General features: G+C 35.8%; 2 protein-coding genes across 2 annotated transcripts in view; both read right to left on the bottom strand.

Annotated features, from left to right (window-relative positions):
• Positions 1 to 92: 92 nt before the first annotated feature.
• On the bottom strand, positions 93 to 7,285 carry pdia4 (protein disulfide isomerase family A, member 4). The gene is made up of 10 exons (XM_028434055.1): positions 7,033 to 7,285; positions 5,081 to 5,258; positions 4,797 to 5,002; positions 3,847 to 3,985; positions 3,558 to 3,763; positions 3,321 to 3,479; positions 2,459 to 2,610; positions 1,758 to 1,914; positions 814 to 1,047; positions 93 to 717 (listed from the first exon to the last, which is right to left on the bottom strand). Exons 1-10 carry the CDS (start codon positions 7,106 to 7,108, stop codon positions 305 to 307), a joined length of 1,920 nt encoding a protein of 639 aa, XP_028289856.1. The 5' UTR covers positions 7,109 to 7,285; the 3' UTR covers positions 93 to 304.
• A 4,876-nt stretch (positions 7,286 to 12,161) lies between these two features.
• The window catches only part of pkd1l1 (polycystin 1 like 1, transient receptor potential channel interacting), a 38,320-nt gene continuing 33,059 nt past the window's right edge, over positions 12,162 to 17,422 (bottom strand). The window contains exons 44-51 of the mRNA XM_028434102.1: positions 17,097 to 17,201; positions 15,808 to 15,948; positions 15,586 to 15,720; positions 14,751 to 14,921; positions 14,489 to 14,650; positions 12,624 to 12,779; positions 12,464 to 12,468; positions 12,162 to 12,366 (exon numbers count right to left, since the gene is read on the bottom strand). Coding sequence (XP_028289903.1) covers positions 12,162 to 12,366; positions 12,464 to 12,468; positions 12,624 to 12,779; positions 14,489 to 14,650; positions 14,751 to 14,921; positions 15,586 to 15,720; positions 15,808 to 15,948; positions 17,097 to 17,201 — 1,080 coding nt within the window. The remainder of the gene's footprint in view (positions 12,367 to 12,463; positions 12,469 to 12,623; positions 12,780 to 14,488; positions 14,651 to 14,750; positions 14,922 to 15,585; positions 15,721 to 15,807; positions 15,949 to 17,096; positions 17,202 to 17,422) is intronic.

The raw sequence follows: 17,422 nt of genomic DNA, 5'->3' as shown, positions 1-17,422 counted from the left end.
TATGGATTTGCTTCCTCCGGGGGCCGCAAAAAATTAGACTGAGGGCCACATGTGTTGATGTGTTGCTAAAACAAAGACTCCCAAAACCTCGATCCATTTAGTGTTTTTATTTTAAAAAGACTTTTCTCCAACAGTGCTTACCAGCTTTTAAACAGAAGTCATCTGAATCTCTTGGAATGAACAGAAACTAAACAGATGACTGAAATCAAAATCACCTCAGTAACAACCACCCCCTCGCGGTCGTCCTCTTGACTCCGCCTCCACAAACCATCAACAGTTCTTTGCTTCCCGTCGAGCCGAGGCTTTAAAGTTCATCCTTCTGTGAGAGCTTCGTGGCGTGTTGTTCTAAGAACTTACTAAATCCTTCCAGTGTTCGGTCGCCGCCTTCAAACTTCACGGGGTTCTGCTTGTTGTTGCTCGGCGCCAAGTATATTGTAGGGAACCCCTCCACTTTATAGCTGTCGTTAGGGACGTCGTTGGCGGTGGCGTCCATTTTAGCGATCACCACGTTCTTCTCCCCTTTGTATTTTTTACCTAAAGCCACGTAGTCGGGCTCCAGTTTCTTGCAGTGGCCGCACCACGGGGCGTAGAACTCGATCAGGACGTCCTTCTTGGTATCCATGACGATGTCGTCAAACGTATTTCCCACCACGACCTTCACCGGTCCTTTGTTGTTCTTCGGCACCGGTTGTGACTTGATGATGGGTTTGAGTTTTCCTGCAAGATTCACGACAAAATGAGATTTCGATATAAAATAAAAACACGTCACAATCAAACACGTCAAAATCAAACACTCCAAAATCGCGTTTTTACCTTTTTTGAACGCAATTACAAAGTCTCTCAGCACATCCGCGTCAAACTCCTCCGGCGCCATTGCGTACTTCTTCCCTCCGTCTCCCAATATCCCCACGTTCACTTCTTCGCCGCTCTCGTCCAGGCCCAAATTCTTCAGCTCCTCTGCGTAATCCTCCTCATCGGCGATAGCAAACGTGTACTCCGGGAAGTCCTTGGCCACCTCCAGAACCTTTGATCTCCAAAACTGCGTCGCTAAAAAGTCAGAGCCAAAAATTTTGTTAGATGCGGGAATCGCGTTGAAAAACTACTACAATGATATGTTAAGGTTTCATTTATTCTGACACTTTTTTTAGGAAATTTACTTTGAAGAAGACTTGACAGTTGAAACATGTCGGGAGATCAAAGGCATCTGCTGATCGCTTTGTGTCCTTGACTTCCACATAGTAATTCCAACAAGTTCTTTTGAATAATATGTTAAGCTTAATTTATTCAGGCAACTTTTTTGGGGGTCATTTACTTTAATCTCCTGACATGTTTCGACTGTCAACTGCCAGTCTTTTTCAGAAGCATCTGCTAATCGCTTTGATGTGACCTTGATTTCCACATAGTATTTCTAGCAAGTTCTTTTTGTCTTTTTAAATAACTTGTTACAGTTTTATTTATTCTGACAACTTTGTTTCCGGAAATTTACTTTGATCTGACGTGTTTCGACTTTCAACTGCCAGTCTTCTTCAGAGGCGTCTGATCACTTTGTGTCCTCGGCTTCCGCGTAGTAATTCCATCAAGTTCTTTTGGACAACTTTTTTCAGGAACTTGCTGGAATTATTACGCGGAAGTCAAGGACACATCAAAGCGATCAGCAGATGCCTCTGAAGAAGACGGGCAGTTGACGGTTGAAACATGTCAGGAGATCAAAGTAAAGTTGTCAGAATAACATTATTCAAAGAGAACTTGCTACCGACCTTTTCTGTAGTCGAAGCTGAAATCCACTCCGTAATAAACGACCACCATGGGCCTCTTCGCGTAGCGTTTGGCGTCGTTGCTTCGTTTCCTGTGTCCCACCAGTGGAACCACGCGTTTCTTAAAGAACTCTTGCAACTCTGAGACGGCTGTGGAGTCCTACAGGAGATTATTGAACAAACACATTGACCCAAATGTATGCTTTAGTTGAGTTTGTTTCATTATTGAAATATTCATTTAAAAAATGAAATCCATATTAAAGTCAGTCTAGTTGCCAATTGTGTCATTAAATACAGTTTGACGTTTTCACAAATGTTAGTTGGTCAATCATTTACTGATTTCAATTGTTTAAATTTAATTAAAACTATTATTTTCCATTTAACTTTATGATGCTAGAGCACACGTGTCAAAGGCCCTTCAGAGCATCCAATTTATCCCGCGGCAGAAAAATTATTAATCCTGGTGTAAATTACCAACAAACTGATACACAATTTCAATGAAACTCCACAATATTTGCAGGGCTCACATTTCCCCCACATTCATCACATGATGGCAGTTATTTTTAATCTGAAGTTGTTAGAATTCAATTTTTCCCAAAATCCTGCAAATTCCATAAAATTACACAATTTCCCCCAAACTACATTAAAAATTACTTACAAAATCAAATAAGTTGAGTGAAATGTTAATCATATAAAAGTCATACTTTGACTGTGAGCGTGTATGACGACGGCTCATGTTTAGAGCGAAACTTCTCCGGCTGAGCGATGACGATCTGACCCACGGCGGCTTTCAGGTGTTTTGCTACGTCAGCGGTAAACGTGTGACGGAAGGTGAAGTCCTCCCTCAGCGCGTTGCCTGTAAGAAAAACAAATTAGATGATGGATCATATTTTAGTGTATTTTACAGCTACAGATGAAACTCACTTTTCATGAGGTTATTTATTTCAGCCTCAGTAATTGAATTTAAGCTTTAGTAATTGAATGTAATTAGTGAGGACGCAGGAGGCGTCCTACAGTTTGTCTGATGTTGACAAATAAGCTGTAAAAACGTTCACAAAGTTCCAGAGATTTGTTTGTACTTCTGTGAACTTTTTAACTTATTACATTTAACCTTTAACATGTTCAGCTAATACGTTTTAACCTTTGATACCTTATTGCTAATGTTAAGCTATTGCTAGGTTAATGCTGAGCTAATCCTAGATTAATGTTAATGCTAGGCTAATACTATTGCTAGGTTAATGTTAATGCTGGGCTAATATTATTGCTAGGTTAATGTTAATGCTAGGCTAATACTATTGCTAGGTTAATGTTAATGCTAGGCTAATACTATTGCTTGGTTAATGTTAATGCTAGATTATTGCTAGGTTAATATTGCATTCCCACTTGCATTTTCCTCAGGAAATGCTAATATTCTAGTTTTATTAATTTTAAAAGTAATTGGAAAAAATGCCAGTCACTATCATAACTGAGTTGTAATTGGACATAGATAATTAGAGACGTAATTGAAAAGTGTGAATGAGTCCAACCCTGGCAGGGAGTTAAAAACGTCAGTGTTTAAATTCTTACAGGCTTCGATGTAGAGCTCATACGCTGCGTCTGATTCGCTGTTGAACACGCCCACTATGACGGCGTCGTCTCCGTCTTTAATTAACTCCTGCACCTGTTTAACAGCCTGGACCTGCTTAGAGGGAGGCCCCGCCTGCTCGCTCATGTAGTCAACGATTCCTTCAGGGAAACAAAGACTGAGGATCATCATCATCATCATCAGTGATTGATCTGTGTTCAGCTCGTGTTGAAACAAACCGTCTTTCTCTCGTGGTCCGTTGTACTCAAAAACTTTTCCGCGCCTGAAGATCTTAAGCGTCGGGTACCCGGTGACGTCGTAGCGTGATGCTAGCTCGCTCTCCACCGTGCTGTCCACCTTAGCCAGAGGGATGGGCGGCGAGCGCTGACTCAGCATTTTCGCCGCCTTTTCGTACTCTGGAGCCAAACGCTTACAGTGGCCACACCTGGAGGTCAGCACAGGGTTAAAAGCTGTGGTTTGTGACCCCATTTATCCTGCGTAGGCGTTTGGTTTGAAACCTCCACCCACCACGGAGCGTAGAACTCCACCAGGATGATGTCGGCGTCGTTGACAGTGTCGTCAAAGTTATCCTTAGTCAGCACCAGCGTGGCCTCAGGAGGAGGTTTCCAGTCTGGCTGAGACACTTCCTTTACTCGCTCCACGATGGCTGTCACCCAAAAAAAAAAAACACACACTTATGGTCATTAAACAATAATGAACTAATTAATCTAAATAAAGAGATGAAAAGTTAACCTCAACGTTCAAATTAATCAGTGTTCTTTAGTGATGCAAGGATACACTGAAACAACGAAACTAATCAAATCCCAATTTAAAAGAAACTAATCAAAGATTGGGATGTAACGATGCATTTAACTGCTTTCAATCTGAATACATAGATCATATTTTGGAGAGAAAAAAAACTGATTAGTCAAAATACAGATTCTTATGCTCTTTATTTAAATTGTCAATATTTTTCTTAACTAATATATTTTCTTCTTAAAAAGCGTTTGAACTCACAAACCAAGATAAACTGCACATTTCTAAATTTATCAACATGCAAAGTTAAACAATTGTATGATTTTTTTTTTTTTTTTACAAATGTTCCTGGTTTGGAATTTACATTTCTTTCTTAAAGTTTGTGTGTGTGTGTGTGTGTGTGTGTGTGTGTGTGTGTGTGTGTTGTGGTGTGCGTCGGTGTGTGAGTATGTACTATGTCGCTGTGTGTGTTTTGGTGTGCATCGGTATGTGTGTATGTATGCCGCTGTGTGTGTGTGTTGGTATGTGTCGGTATGTGTGTGTTTTGGTGTGCGTCGGTATGTATGACACTGTGTGTGTCGGTGTGCATGTGGTTTGGTATGTATGTCGCTATGTGTGTGTCAGTATGTGTGTATGTATGTCACTGTGTTAATGTGTAGGTGTGCGTTGGTGAGTGTAGCTAATTCAGGATTACATCCTTGCATCCCTAGTGTTCTTCCTACCTTTCTCCGTCCTGTCTCCTTCATAATCCACAGGTTCTCCGTTCTTCAGGATCTTAATGGTCGGATACCCCGACACATCGAACCTTCCTGCTACTTTACTGGCTACGGTCGCGTCGACTTTAGCCACGGGGATCGGAGGCTCGTTTTCTTTCAGACTTTGGGCGATTTTTTCATATTCCGGAGCAAACTGTTTGCAGTGACCACACCTGGAACACAATCACTGATGAGTTGACACAAAACTGGACAAACCAGCGTAGAGAACCATGTGATTCCTGTTGTCTCACCATGGAGCGTAAAACTCCACTAAAACGGTGTCTTTGCCCTCCACGAAGGTGTCAAAATTGCCGTCAGTGAGGATTACAACGCCATTCTCTTCTTTCACCTCTGTGTCATCTTCATCACCATCATCATCCTCATCTTCACTCTCCTCTCCATCACTTTCCTCCTTGTCGTCTGCATCATCTTCAGGTGAAACAATATTAGACGAGAGCAAATTTATCAATTAAAAACCACAAAAACACCAACTTATTTACTGCTTTAATCAGACATGTCATTAGTACGCTTTAACATAGGGTGAAAGCAATAGATTACAAGTACTCAATGCTGTAATCAGGTCACTTTAATGGGTACTTGTACTTTTTTGCGTATATTTCTAAATCAGTCATTTTACTTGTACTTAAGTACGTTTTAAAATAAAAAAGTTATTTGTTACATTTCTACACATTCTATATTTTAATTGAATTAATTGGTGTTTTTTGTTTTTAATAATTGTACATTTTGACAAACTTTTTATTTTATACAGATGCCTTTGTAGAAAGTAAATTAAGTTCAAATTATGCAAAATTTTGACTTTTTTAGTTTATACATGAGATGTTTACTATATGGCAAGATTTATTACCAAAAATAAACATAACTTAGTAACTTTTACTTTGAGTACTATTTAATTTAACTACTTTTTACTTGTACTCAAGTACAAATTAAATCAACAGTACTTCTGCTTCAGTAGGATATCAGTACTCTTTAAATGACTCACACTTAATTGCGTTGAAGTTGAACTTGTGTGGTGGCTTTTTAACAATGAGAATGCCCCAGGTTTAAATAAGACAGTTTGGTGCATCAGACAATGGTTTTGAATCATGTTTTGGATGATTTTCAGTGATTAGGCATTATTTACTAATGATGAAATCACATTGATTTGCTCAGTAAACACCGGTTTATGCACCAGCGCAAACATTCTGCATGTTGGTTTTTACTTTTTGTCTGCTTTTTTTAAATATGTTGAGGTTCCATTTATTCAGACAACTTTTTTTTTTTTTCCAGGAGAAAGTTGTCTGTAGAGCAACCAAAAGCAGCACAAATATTGACTGAAAAAGCTGCTAAATGTTTCACTCCAATAGAAAACAATGGGATGTTTACACTACAGGTGAATGGTTGTGTGTGATGTCAATCATGTGATTTCAAGATGGCAGAACATCGGTAAAGTAGTCCCATTTTTAAAAATGTATGACAAAAATATTTTATTAACTTTTAATAAAATCTCTTTTAACAGCATAATAATGCATTTTGTTAGGCATAGATCTGCTAATAAGTACATTTTAAAGGTTTTAGGCCACATTTCTTTAAAAAAAAACAAAAAAAAAAACAGTGGAGGATTAATATAAGATTGTCATTTTAATTAAATTAAAAAATATTAAACATTTCAAAAATCTATTTTTTTTTTTTTAAATTTTTCAGACATTTCAGGTGACCCCCATTTAAACGCCAAGCGACCCCACATGGGGTCATGACACCAAGGTTGAAAATCACTAAAGCGAGTTTTTTTTTGTTGTTGCTTTTTTTGAAATAATGAAACTATGTAGAAATAATATATATGTTTTCATATGCACAATAATAGTGTAGCACTTGCTAAAGAACTGAACATTGGATAAAAAATGAAGCTATTACTGCTTTTTCTTTCAATAACATTTTAGTTTTAAGTTAAAACGTAAACAATAGTTTCTGTATTACATTAACCTTTATAAATGGCTTCCTAACCTTGAATTGCGTTGTTAGTTTCTAAATCCCTGCTGTATCCTTTACCAGGTGCTGTACATTTCTAGAGGCCAGATTTTTTACGTTTTGTGTAGCTAGTTTGGAGCCGCAGACCTCATCTTTGACATCAACCAGACATAAATAATAATAATAATAAATAAATAAAAACTGAATAAATGAATTATGCCAATAATTTCCCACTCACCGTCGTCTGCTCTGCACACAGTAGCAAAGTGAGCGACTCCTAGCAGAACTATCAGCAGTAGAGCGACCTTCCTCATCGTCCCGGACACAAAGAACGACCGAAGCAACCGGACCGACCCCCCGAGTGTGTGCGTGTTACCGGGTATGTTACCGTGTGTGTGTGTGTGAAAGGAAGTGGTTTCTCTGCTCCTACTTTTCAATCACAATCACACTCCGCCGCCTCTTCCGCCTTTTTGCGAACTAGTCTGACTTGCCACGTTCCGATTGGTTCCTCTCGCCAGCAGTCGTCCAATCACAGCACGCCACTCAATTCCTAAAGTTAAGACGTTGAAGGTTGCCATTGGATACAGTCGTTCATTGTCTCCTAGCAACCGGTTTCTTAATTGAACAAATAATGTCAATGAACCACGTAGACAAGAAACATTATGATTTATCGATTAAAAAAAACATATATATATATATATATATATATATATATATATATATATATATTTATGATAGAATAGAATAAACAGCAACATTTAGTAACTAACCATGTTTCAAGGGTTAGGGTTATTTTGACCAGATTTAGAGCAATATCTGTGAATCTTGTGATATTTACTTTTCTTCTAAAAAAAAAAAAAAAAGAATGTCAGTGTTAAATCTAAATGTTAAATGTTCAATCTAAATCTTAATTTTGGCTTTAAATATCATTTTAAATCTAAGTCTTAAATGTAAATCCTGAATGTTAAATATGAAGTCTAAATCTAATTGTCGAATCTACATGTTAGATTTAAATATAAATCTTAAATTTAACTCTTAATGTAAATCTTATATGTTAAATCTAAACATTCAATATTAAATCTAAATGTTAGATTTAAATTTAAATCTTGAATTTAAGTCTTAAATGTAATTCTTAAATTTAAGTCTTAAATGTTAAATCTAAACATTAAGTATTCAATCTAAATGTTAGATTTAAGATTTATATTTAAATCTAACATTTAATTTAATATTCAACATTTAGACTTAACATTTAAGATTTACATTTAAGACTTAGATTTAAGATTTAAATTTAAATCTAAGTCTTAAATGTTAAATCTAAATGTTGAATATTAAATTTAAATGTTAGATTTAAATATAAATCTTAAATGTTAGATTTAAATATAAATCTTAAATGTTAAATCTAAACATTAAATATTTAATCTAAATGTTAGATTTAAATATACATCTTAAATCTGTCTTAAATATAAATCTTAAATGTTAAATCTAAATGTTAAATCTAAAAGTTCAATATTACATCTAAATGTTAGATTTAAATATAAATTTTAAATGCAAGTCTTAAATGTAGATCTTAAATGTTAAATCTAAAGCTAAATGTTAAATCTAAATATCACGAATGTTATGCAAATTCACTGGAAGTACCAAAATAAAAGCTCATTGACGAGAACGAGCGCTAGCCGCGGAGTGGTTTGTTGCTAAATGTTGCGAAAAGTTGCAATTTTACAATCAGCGCCTCATACACCATGAGTCAATTGATGACAACCTTTTAAGTCAATTTATCAAGATGTAGAAATTTTCATAATGAGCCATTCATGATGATCAGAGCAGGTGAAAATAAGTATATAATTGGTAGTTTTTCAGTCAGAGCGACTGCAATATTTACTCTTTACCTGAATGTATAAAATGCAGCTGGAGGACTAAAAATCTGGCCAACCAGTCTGTCAAGTTTGGCTTGTCGTGATAAATCAAGAGGAATGTGTTTTTTTTTTTTTTTTAGAGAGAGAGGATGAAAATACAATTTGAAAAAACTAAATCAAACAAGGAATAAAAAATTCTTCAAATTTGGGGTCATGCGACACTGGGAGGGGGGGTCGTTAGATGCCTTCAAGAAACTAAGAATATTTTACAATTTGAGGCCATTTTTGCTTATTTTTACAATTTTTCTGCAACTGCACCAAACTTGTCATATTTTAACCGATTTTCATTACTTATTCTTGCCATATTTTTGCTCCTTTTAATGCATTTTTGCTACATTGCTCCAATTTCTGACACTTCTCCATCAAATTTGAATGCTATTTCTGCACATTTTTTCCACTTTCAAGTAATTTTCAGCACTTATAAACCCTTTCCACCACCTTTTCCCCTTAATGTCACATATGTTGACCCATTATTGTCACTTTAAACCTCTTTACACCATATTTCATATGCTTATTTTTGCCAATTTAACCACATTATTTGCTAGCTTAAAATAATTGTTCCAATGTTGACACTTTTAACCCTTTTTTACCGATTTTTCTGTTCATTTTTAACCAATCTTGTTTGCAATTTTTAACCAATTTCTGTGGTTTTTAAAATCCATTTCACCACCTTTTCCACAATCGGTCACTTTTAACACACTTTATAATAATTTACATCTCTAAAATGACAATATACTAGTGTAAATAAGTAAAGAATAAATAAACGTGTCTTATTAAATTACTTTACGGCGTGACGTCACAGTGCATTGGGACGCTGCAGCTGTGTTGCCAGGTTGGGTTTAGAGTTTCCGATGGAGGCGGTGTGTGCTAGGCTACGTTTTGACAGCATGTGAGGAGAATTATCAGTTTTATCTGGCAACACAGAGCACGTGCAGTGTGAGGTACTTCAGACAAACACCGACAGACACGTTGTAGAATAGAAAATAAGGTAATTAAACAAAAGACAGAAGCTTTTCTTTCACTAAATAAACCATTTCATGACTTTAAATGCTTTATTTAGTCCACTGTTTGTCAGGAATTAAAATGACAAATGAACCTGTGTTTTAATAGCTTTTGTAGCACAGGCGACACAGACCTGAACTAATGTCAGAAAGCTCAGATGTGTAAAAAAAAATCCAAATGAATGCAGAAAAAAATTGTTTTATATATATATATATATATATATATATATATTTTTTTTTTTTTTTTAAGTGAAGAATATAAAATACTAAAACAAGAAGATTATATTTTGGGGATTAATATTGTACCTGAGACACTATGACTGCTGTATAAAATCTGAAACTAAAACTAAAATATTGTGATGCCGGTGAATCCAGCCTTGTTGTTGTTCTGTGTTGCCATGTCTGGGTTGCCACGTTGGGTGTTTCCGTGTGTTTTTGCCGCCCTGAATTAATGCATGTGATTGTGACGTTTCCTTTTGTTGTGTCCTCACTCTCGCGTTAGTTCGTGGTTGGCGGGAGTAGAACGAGGATTAATAAGTGTGGGCGGGAGGAAAAGGAGTGTGTTAGAACTTTTTGCAACATTTAGCAACAAACCACGTTTAAAAGATATGTTAACAATAAAAGTATGTTACTGTTGACCAGATTCACAGCAATATTAGTGAAATTTGAGGTCCTTTCTTCTCGTAAAGATGATGTCAATGTTAAACTTAAATGGTAAATATTATATTTACAGTAAATAGAAATGTTAAATGTAAATGCTAATTGTTAAATCCAAATGTTAAATGTAAATGTCAAATGTTAAATCTTAATGTTCAATATAAATCTAAATGTTAAATACAAATATAACTGATGGAAATAAATATTTAGTCAATATGCAAAATGAAATAAAAAAAAAAGTATAAGCTCATTTAGCTGCTTTAACATTTAGATTTAATATTTAACATTTAGATTATATTTTTACGAGAAAAACCAATACCACAAATTCCACAAATATTGCTGGTCAAAAGTAACAGAAAATTCACATAAGTATTTTTAAATGTGGTTTGTAAACCACAAAAAGTTGGTGTTTATTTTAGCATGAGCAATTAACAAATGGCGCCCCATACATAATTTGTTGTATATGTATAAATATGTTTTAATATACAGTGTGACTCAACTCTATTTTCTCACAGTCTTATGTTATTGGTTTGCAATCGTTTTTTGTACAAATACTGTCTTTGTCCAGTTTTACAATTTGTCTTTCTTTTGGGTGTTAGAAATGGGAAGTATGGCTAAGCTAGATGCTAAAGGAGACCTGATGGACACATCCAACCTGATCCATACGACACCATCCACCCAACAGCGCCTGGATTTGAACCGAGGGACCGTTAACCAGAGACATCTTCACAGACTAACTGCACGGTATGATATAGTAAACATACAGCCTATTTACAGAGGATTGCCCACTTCAAGGCCAACTATTAAAAAGCTTGAAATGTGGTGAAAAGATTTTAAAAAGTTGTAACAATTAGTTTAACCTGGCATTTAAAAAGCATGCCAAATAGTGAATGTAGTTAAATTGGCAAAAATAAGCATGAAATATGGTTAAAAGTGACAATGATGGGTCAACATGTGAAACCTTAGGTGAAAAAGTGATGGAAAGGTTTTATAAATGCCAAAAATGTCCTGAAAATGGAAAAATGTGCCGAAAAGACCTGAAATTTGATGGTGAAGTGGGAGTATTGTAGCTAAAATGCATTAAAAGGGGCAAAAATATCGCAAGAAAAGAATATGAAAATAGCTTAAAATAAGGCAAGTTTGGTGTAGTTGCAGAATAATGGTCAAAATAGACTTTTTTCCTCTCTTTTTCAGCTCAGATATTATTACACTACTTTTTATTTGAACTAGATTTATATTTGAGAAAGTAAAAGTATAGAATACAGTTATTTGAGATTGTCTGGCGTTACAATATGAAAAGAACAACAATAAAAACATTTTTGAACTTAATTTATTACTAGACATTTCAAGAGACCCTATTTGAATTCCATTCGACCCCACATGGGGTCACCACCCCAAAGTTGAAAACACTGCTATAAGGTCATTAGTAGTCTGAGCAAGTTTTTTTTTTTTTTTTTAGTTTTATTTTTTAAGGAACTCAAATGTAATCTTAGCTAATCTAAATAACTAGTAACAGTATCTATTTACACATTTTCAGTAGTTAACACAACACTGGTTATTAAGTGTTCTATAAAAACACAAATGTCACATGCAAAAAAAAAAACCCTCTATTACTTATGATGTGACAAAATGTATTTGTAACAGTACAAAAATGATAAGTGACAAAAACATTTAAATGTAATAAAATGCTAAAATCTTCAAGCAACAAAATTATTTGATAAATCAATGCAAAGATTTGGACTAAAAACTGGTTTAATATTTTGAATTCTGATTACTAATAAACACCCGTGTGATCGTTACACATTCAGCCTCTGAGGCTCGTCATGTATGAGCACCTTCACTAAAAGCTCTGCACTGATTGGCTGCAGTTTTCTAAATAAACTCGTGTCATCTGTGTTGTTAACCAATCGGTGGTCTCCGTCTGTCCCGTACTCTTTATTCTGAAATCTTCCCTCTTTGCTAACTGAAGATGGGCGATGGCTTGTTTGGCCTTTTTTACACCTGTTGACATGAAAAGTCACATGACAATATACATTTTTATACAGTAATACAATGTAAACTCTTATTTGACTGTGTTTTCATTCTTTTTTTTTTTTACCTGAACTGGGGAGAAAAAGCACGAATTTCCCTTTGAATATCACTGATAAACGTTGAATCAGGCAGAATTTGTGACTGAAACAGAATAATTCAGTGTTAGCTACACATTATGATTGTTTTTCATGTTATTTGTCAGTTTTCTGTGCACGAAGGCGTCTCACCTGTGAGTCCATGTGATGAAGCTCAGGTAAAGCTGAGAACACGGGGCTGTGGGCGTGGGCTTTAGGAGGCAGAGTGTGGTGCAGACTGTCAGTCAGAGCGTTTAGTCTGAACAACAGTTCATCCACAGCGCTTTCAAACTCCTCCAGCTGACACCACTGGAAAACAAAAGGTTTGAATCCTCATTTAAAATAATAAAAAAAAAAAAACTCATATCAAAGATTGGGATGTAATGATGCACTTTAACTCCTTTCAAGTCAAAATAAAGATTCTTATTCTTTTATTAAAACTAATGTATTTTCTTCTTACAAACCATTTGAACTCATAAACCAAGATAAACTACACATTTCTTCATCTGTCACCAGGCAAAGTTGAACAAAAAAATATTTTTAAAAACATATAATATAAGAAAAGTTTTCAACTCATGAATACAGTGAAAAAATAAAGGCGACTTACATTTTTTTAAAGTGCAGCTTATGTTCCTGGCTTGAAATTTACATATTTTTCTAAAGAATTCATGTGTTCGTGACTATTTTTTTGCAACACTCTCATACAGTCTTTGTCCTTACTCTGATCTTCTCACCTTTTTATACATTTTTTCTGATTTCAAAGAGACAAAATGCTGCCACACCTGCTCTGACTTCAAACTAATTCAACTTTATTTATATAGCGCAAATTACGACAATAGTCATCTCGAAGCACTTATCAAAATATCAAATTCTTAAGAAAAAACCCAACATATCCACATGAACATGTATCAGCTACTGTGGCGAGACAAAAATCTCCTTTTAACGGCACAAATAAATGCTGACTCATCTACATGCGTGTGCACGGATGTGAATAGTGTCTGGTTGAAACAAGTTCAGGTGTAATAATCGGCTTCATTCATGTCGGGTGAGTTCGGGTCGTGTTCTGACGTGCTCAGGTCGGGTCTAATTTTTTTTTACCAAATTTTGATATTTTTTACTTCTCGTTAAGCATTTGGCACCTTATCATTCATTTGCACCTTGTTATTCAGTTTCCCTTACAACCTCCTTGTTTTCTTCATGTTTGTGTATAATTCTTATTATTATTAGTGCTGTTTTTATTTTATTTTTATTGTATTTGGCAATTGAAAATTAGCAAATACATTGTTCTCGTTGGAGTTCTTATTATTTTTCTTACGTAACTCTTTTGTCCTGGAACTCCTCCTAGGCTATTAATGCAGCACTAATGACACGTATGTCATCTCATAGGGGCAATGTCAAGGGTGTGCAGTCGACCTTTTTTGGAGCCAAAATATCAAGGTCAAGTGTCAAAAACATTTTCTATATCTCTACGAATAGTTATGGTACAAGTTTGATGCTTACATTTCTGAAAAGCTCATCTCAACTGGAGTATTTTATTTGGACCAAAGCTGTACGACCTACCAGTAAAAAGATCGGTAGGGGTCAAAGTTTGTGACGTCACAAAAAAACTTTTTTCCCTATAACTTGGCCACAAATTGAGATACAGTCCTCAGACTGGTACCATTGAACAACATTTCCATTCAATGTGTGCAAACATATTTAAGTTCAAGGTCAGTCTTCTGTTTTTCCTACATTATTACCTTCGATTTAATTAGTAAAAAGAACAAACTGGTCAACAAATCCAGATACAGGTTGTCATTTTTGCCAATTTTTTTGAAATTGCCAAATACGTATTCGCCATGCGAATACAGGTCTTGCTTAGTTATTATTTTTTAATATGCCGCTCTTTGCCTTTCTAATTACCTCTCGGGGATAAATAAAGTTTTTTCTGATTCTGATCTAAAGATAAAGAAAAAATATAGAAAATAACTGTATATTCCACAATAATCACATCCATGTTTACAGTGTACATTTCTTACATGTCTCTCCTTGTTGTTGTCGCTCCATCTGCGGCTGTGTCGTCCTGTCGCCTCAGAGACTTTGACTTTGATGCTAGAAGCCATTTCTGCTACAGTAAAGGCATTTCTTCGGCTTTGATTTCGTTTGACCCTTTTGAACGTTGACGTGACGACAGCCACCGCCTGTGAAATGAATCATTGTCAGATATCTTAATCTCATATTTAACGCTTTCTGTTTTCTGGATTTTAAAGCAAACACATAGTTGTAGTAGATTATTCATACCACGATGGTGCAAACCACGAAGGAAGACAAGCTGAAAACTCCAGAGATTTCTCTAGAGATGACGTTGCTTCTGACAGTTTTGAGGCACCAGTAAAGATTAGATTTGAAGGAAACGGGGTACAGTAAAGTTCCACAGGAGGACAAGGCAAACTGGAGGATCACACCTGAAATCTAGAACGCAGAACACAAGATGTCAGCTCCACACAGTTTTATTAGAACACAATACAAAAAGGGCACAGGTGTCAAAGTCAAGGTCCGGATAGCAGTCATTCTTCATCTCAAATTGTTAAAAGAACTCTCAATTTTTCCAAAATCCAGTAAATTTCCTGACGTTATTCCACAATTTTTCCGATTTAACGTCAACGAAGCACAGGAAACACTTCTCCTCGGGTTCTCCCGTAGTCTGTGTATCAGTATTATGGGTATACGGGGAACTCGTGAAATGAGCGACATTCTGTGCTAGTTGGAGTGCAAAAAAAGTGTGATTAACTGCGTGTTTTTTTTTTAAAGTACTTTTTTTTTTTTCTATAATTAATTTATTTCAACTAACGCATTAAAGTCCCAGCCCTAGTTTGAATGCCTCCTTTGGATAATTTTTTTTAATTTCTAATATTTGTGTATAATAAACAATAACTGCCTAATAATAATTGAGTATATAAACTGTATTTATTGTTGTTTTCTTGTGTGCATGATTAAAGTTTGCAGAGTAAGGAAACTTTATCGTGTTGTTATTTAAATTCAGACACTCTAAAACTGTAAACCTCATCTTTTAGCACAAAGGACGGTTTAACATCACGTCTTGTGTTTAATGATTCTAAGTGTGTGTTGTTTTTACCACGGGCCATGTGAGTCTGGACAGTGAACGGGTGAATAGTGTAACAGGAACAGCAAAGGTCCGACTCATCCTCAGCACAGCCACACACTGAACGATGAGGAGGAAGAGTAAAATACCTCGAAGAGTTCGAAGAAACTGGAAAATCAAATGAAACACCTGTTAGAAATCCTCTAACGAAGGATAAATCAAAGCTCACTAGGAGGATTTCCTTCTTCCTCTCACTTGTTCGCAGGCGGCCAGTGTTCTGATATCAGCACGCTCTGTGTGGTTGTGTGTCTGCAGCTGCTCCACAGCTTCCACCATAACAGCCGAGCGATTGACGTAGTAGACATAATAGATCAGCGTCACAGTCAGCAGAATGACCTGTAGAGAGGGAAACAGAGGAGTCGGCCATGTTTCTACTGCACAGCTTAGGGGTGTACATTGACAAGGTACTCACGATACGATTCACGATTTGCATGTATCAATACGATATTAAACAATATTATATACAGTACATCACGTTATATCACTATCAATTATTACAAAATTCATCTTTACAGGTACAAAATGGTTTGAAATAAAACAATTTGTTTAATTTTTTTTTACTTGCAAGAAGTAATTCTCAAAAAGATTGCTGGAACTTCACAGACGTCTGTAACCTTTTCTCTCAAAGGAGCCATTTTGTCTCATTTCACCTAGATTAATGTCCTTCTGGAGCGAAAAAAGTACCTTCTCAATGAAGACAATATAGTGTATAAAAGTTAAAATGATATCGAATAAAGTTTTGTAATGGAAAAAAAGATAACGTGAATTTGATAACACATGAAGAAGGGTTAAGAACAGAACAGAACATTTCACCCCAAATTATGACTGACTGTGGATATTTCACACTGGACCTCAAGCAACTTGGGTTCTGTTCCTCACCCGTCTTCCTCCAAACCCTTGAACCTCGATTCCCAAATGAAAGACACTTTACTTTCATCAGAAAAGAGGACCATGGACCACTGGCCAACAGTCCAGTCCTTCTTCTCCTCTTTTTTTCTGCAAAAACTGAGAAGTAAATGGTGATTTCTTCACAGTATTCTAATTTTTTGAATTCCTGTTTTTGTGGGTTGTATGAGCTGGAAGCCCAAATTATGTAAAAATAAATAAATAAATACTTTAAATTGTGTCCCTGAATCTATAATCTATGAAAGTTTCACTTTTTGAATGGAATTATGGAAATTAAACAACTTTTTCATGATATTCTATTTTTTTGGAAAGAGTCTGTATCTCTGAAATCATTTTTTCTTACACCCTTAGCAGAGCTGCAATTAAACTCTTTTTTTCTGCTCAATCTAAACCCGTGTGTGTGCTTTGGCCTCGTCCATCTTCATCCTAACTGCAGCAGGTCGCTTTGTCCTTTCAGTGAGGTCGTCCTGATCCTGTTTGTCCTGTTGTGTTGGCATTGGCAGACTCATTTGAGCATGTGTGTGTGTCTGTGTGTGTCCTGTTTTATCTACAGTCTGTCTCTAAAAGCGTTAGCTTACTTCTATCCAGTTGCTGTACGTTCTCCAGTAAGCTTTTGGTCCTTCCAGTATCACACGTGACACTTGTTGACTGAGTCGTAGCAAAGACAACAAGAGGAAAACCAGCTGTATGTAAAAAAAAAAAAAAAAAAAACGTCAACATTTTGGTTGTGAAGTGGGACAAACTGGTTTAAAGTAAATCACAGACTGTTGAAAGACTCCCACCCAAAAGGACTTCTATCCTCATGGTTTATGTGTCTTCAACAGTTCGTGATTACTCGCTAACTTCAGTCACCAGAGCGTGTCAGTGCACTGTTAAAAGAGAGTAAAGGTCCCTTAGGAGAGCT

This window comes from Gouania willdenowi, chromosome 20 (genome assembly GCF_900634775.1).
Source record: "Gouania willdenowi chromosome 20, fGouWil2.1, whole genome shotgun sequence".
In the NCBI taxonomy this organism is placed as follows: domain Eukaryota; kingdom Metazoa; phylum Chordata; class Actinopteri; order Blenniiformes; family Gobiesocidae; genus Gouania; species Gouania willdenowi.
This window is presented reverse-complemented; position numbering and strand designations above follow the sequence as displayed.

Excerpts from the sequence above, each read along its gene's own strand:
- pdia4 (XM_028434055.1), bottom strand. The coding sequence starts at position 7,108 with ATGAGGAAGGTCGCTCTACTGCTGATAGTTCTGCTAGGAGTCGCTCAC. Across the intron at positions 1,915-2,458 it reads CATACACGCTCACAGTCAAA|GACTCCACAGCCGTCTCAGA; the intron begins GTATGACTTTTA and ends AATCTCCTGTAG. Across the intron at positions 1,048-1,757 it reads CAGCTTCGACTACAGAAAAG|CGACGCAGTTTTGGAGATCA; the intron begins GTCGGTAGCAAG and ends CTGACTTTTTAG.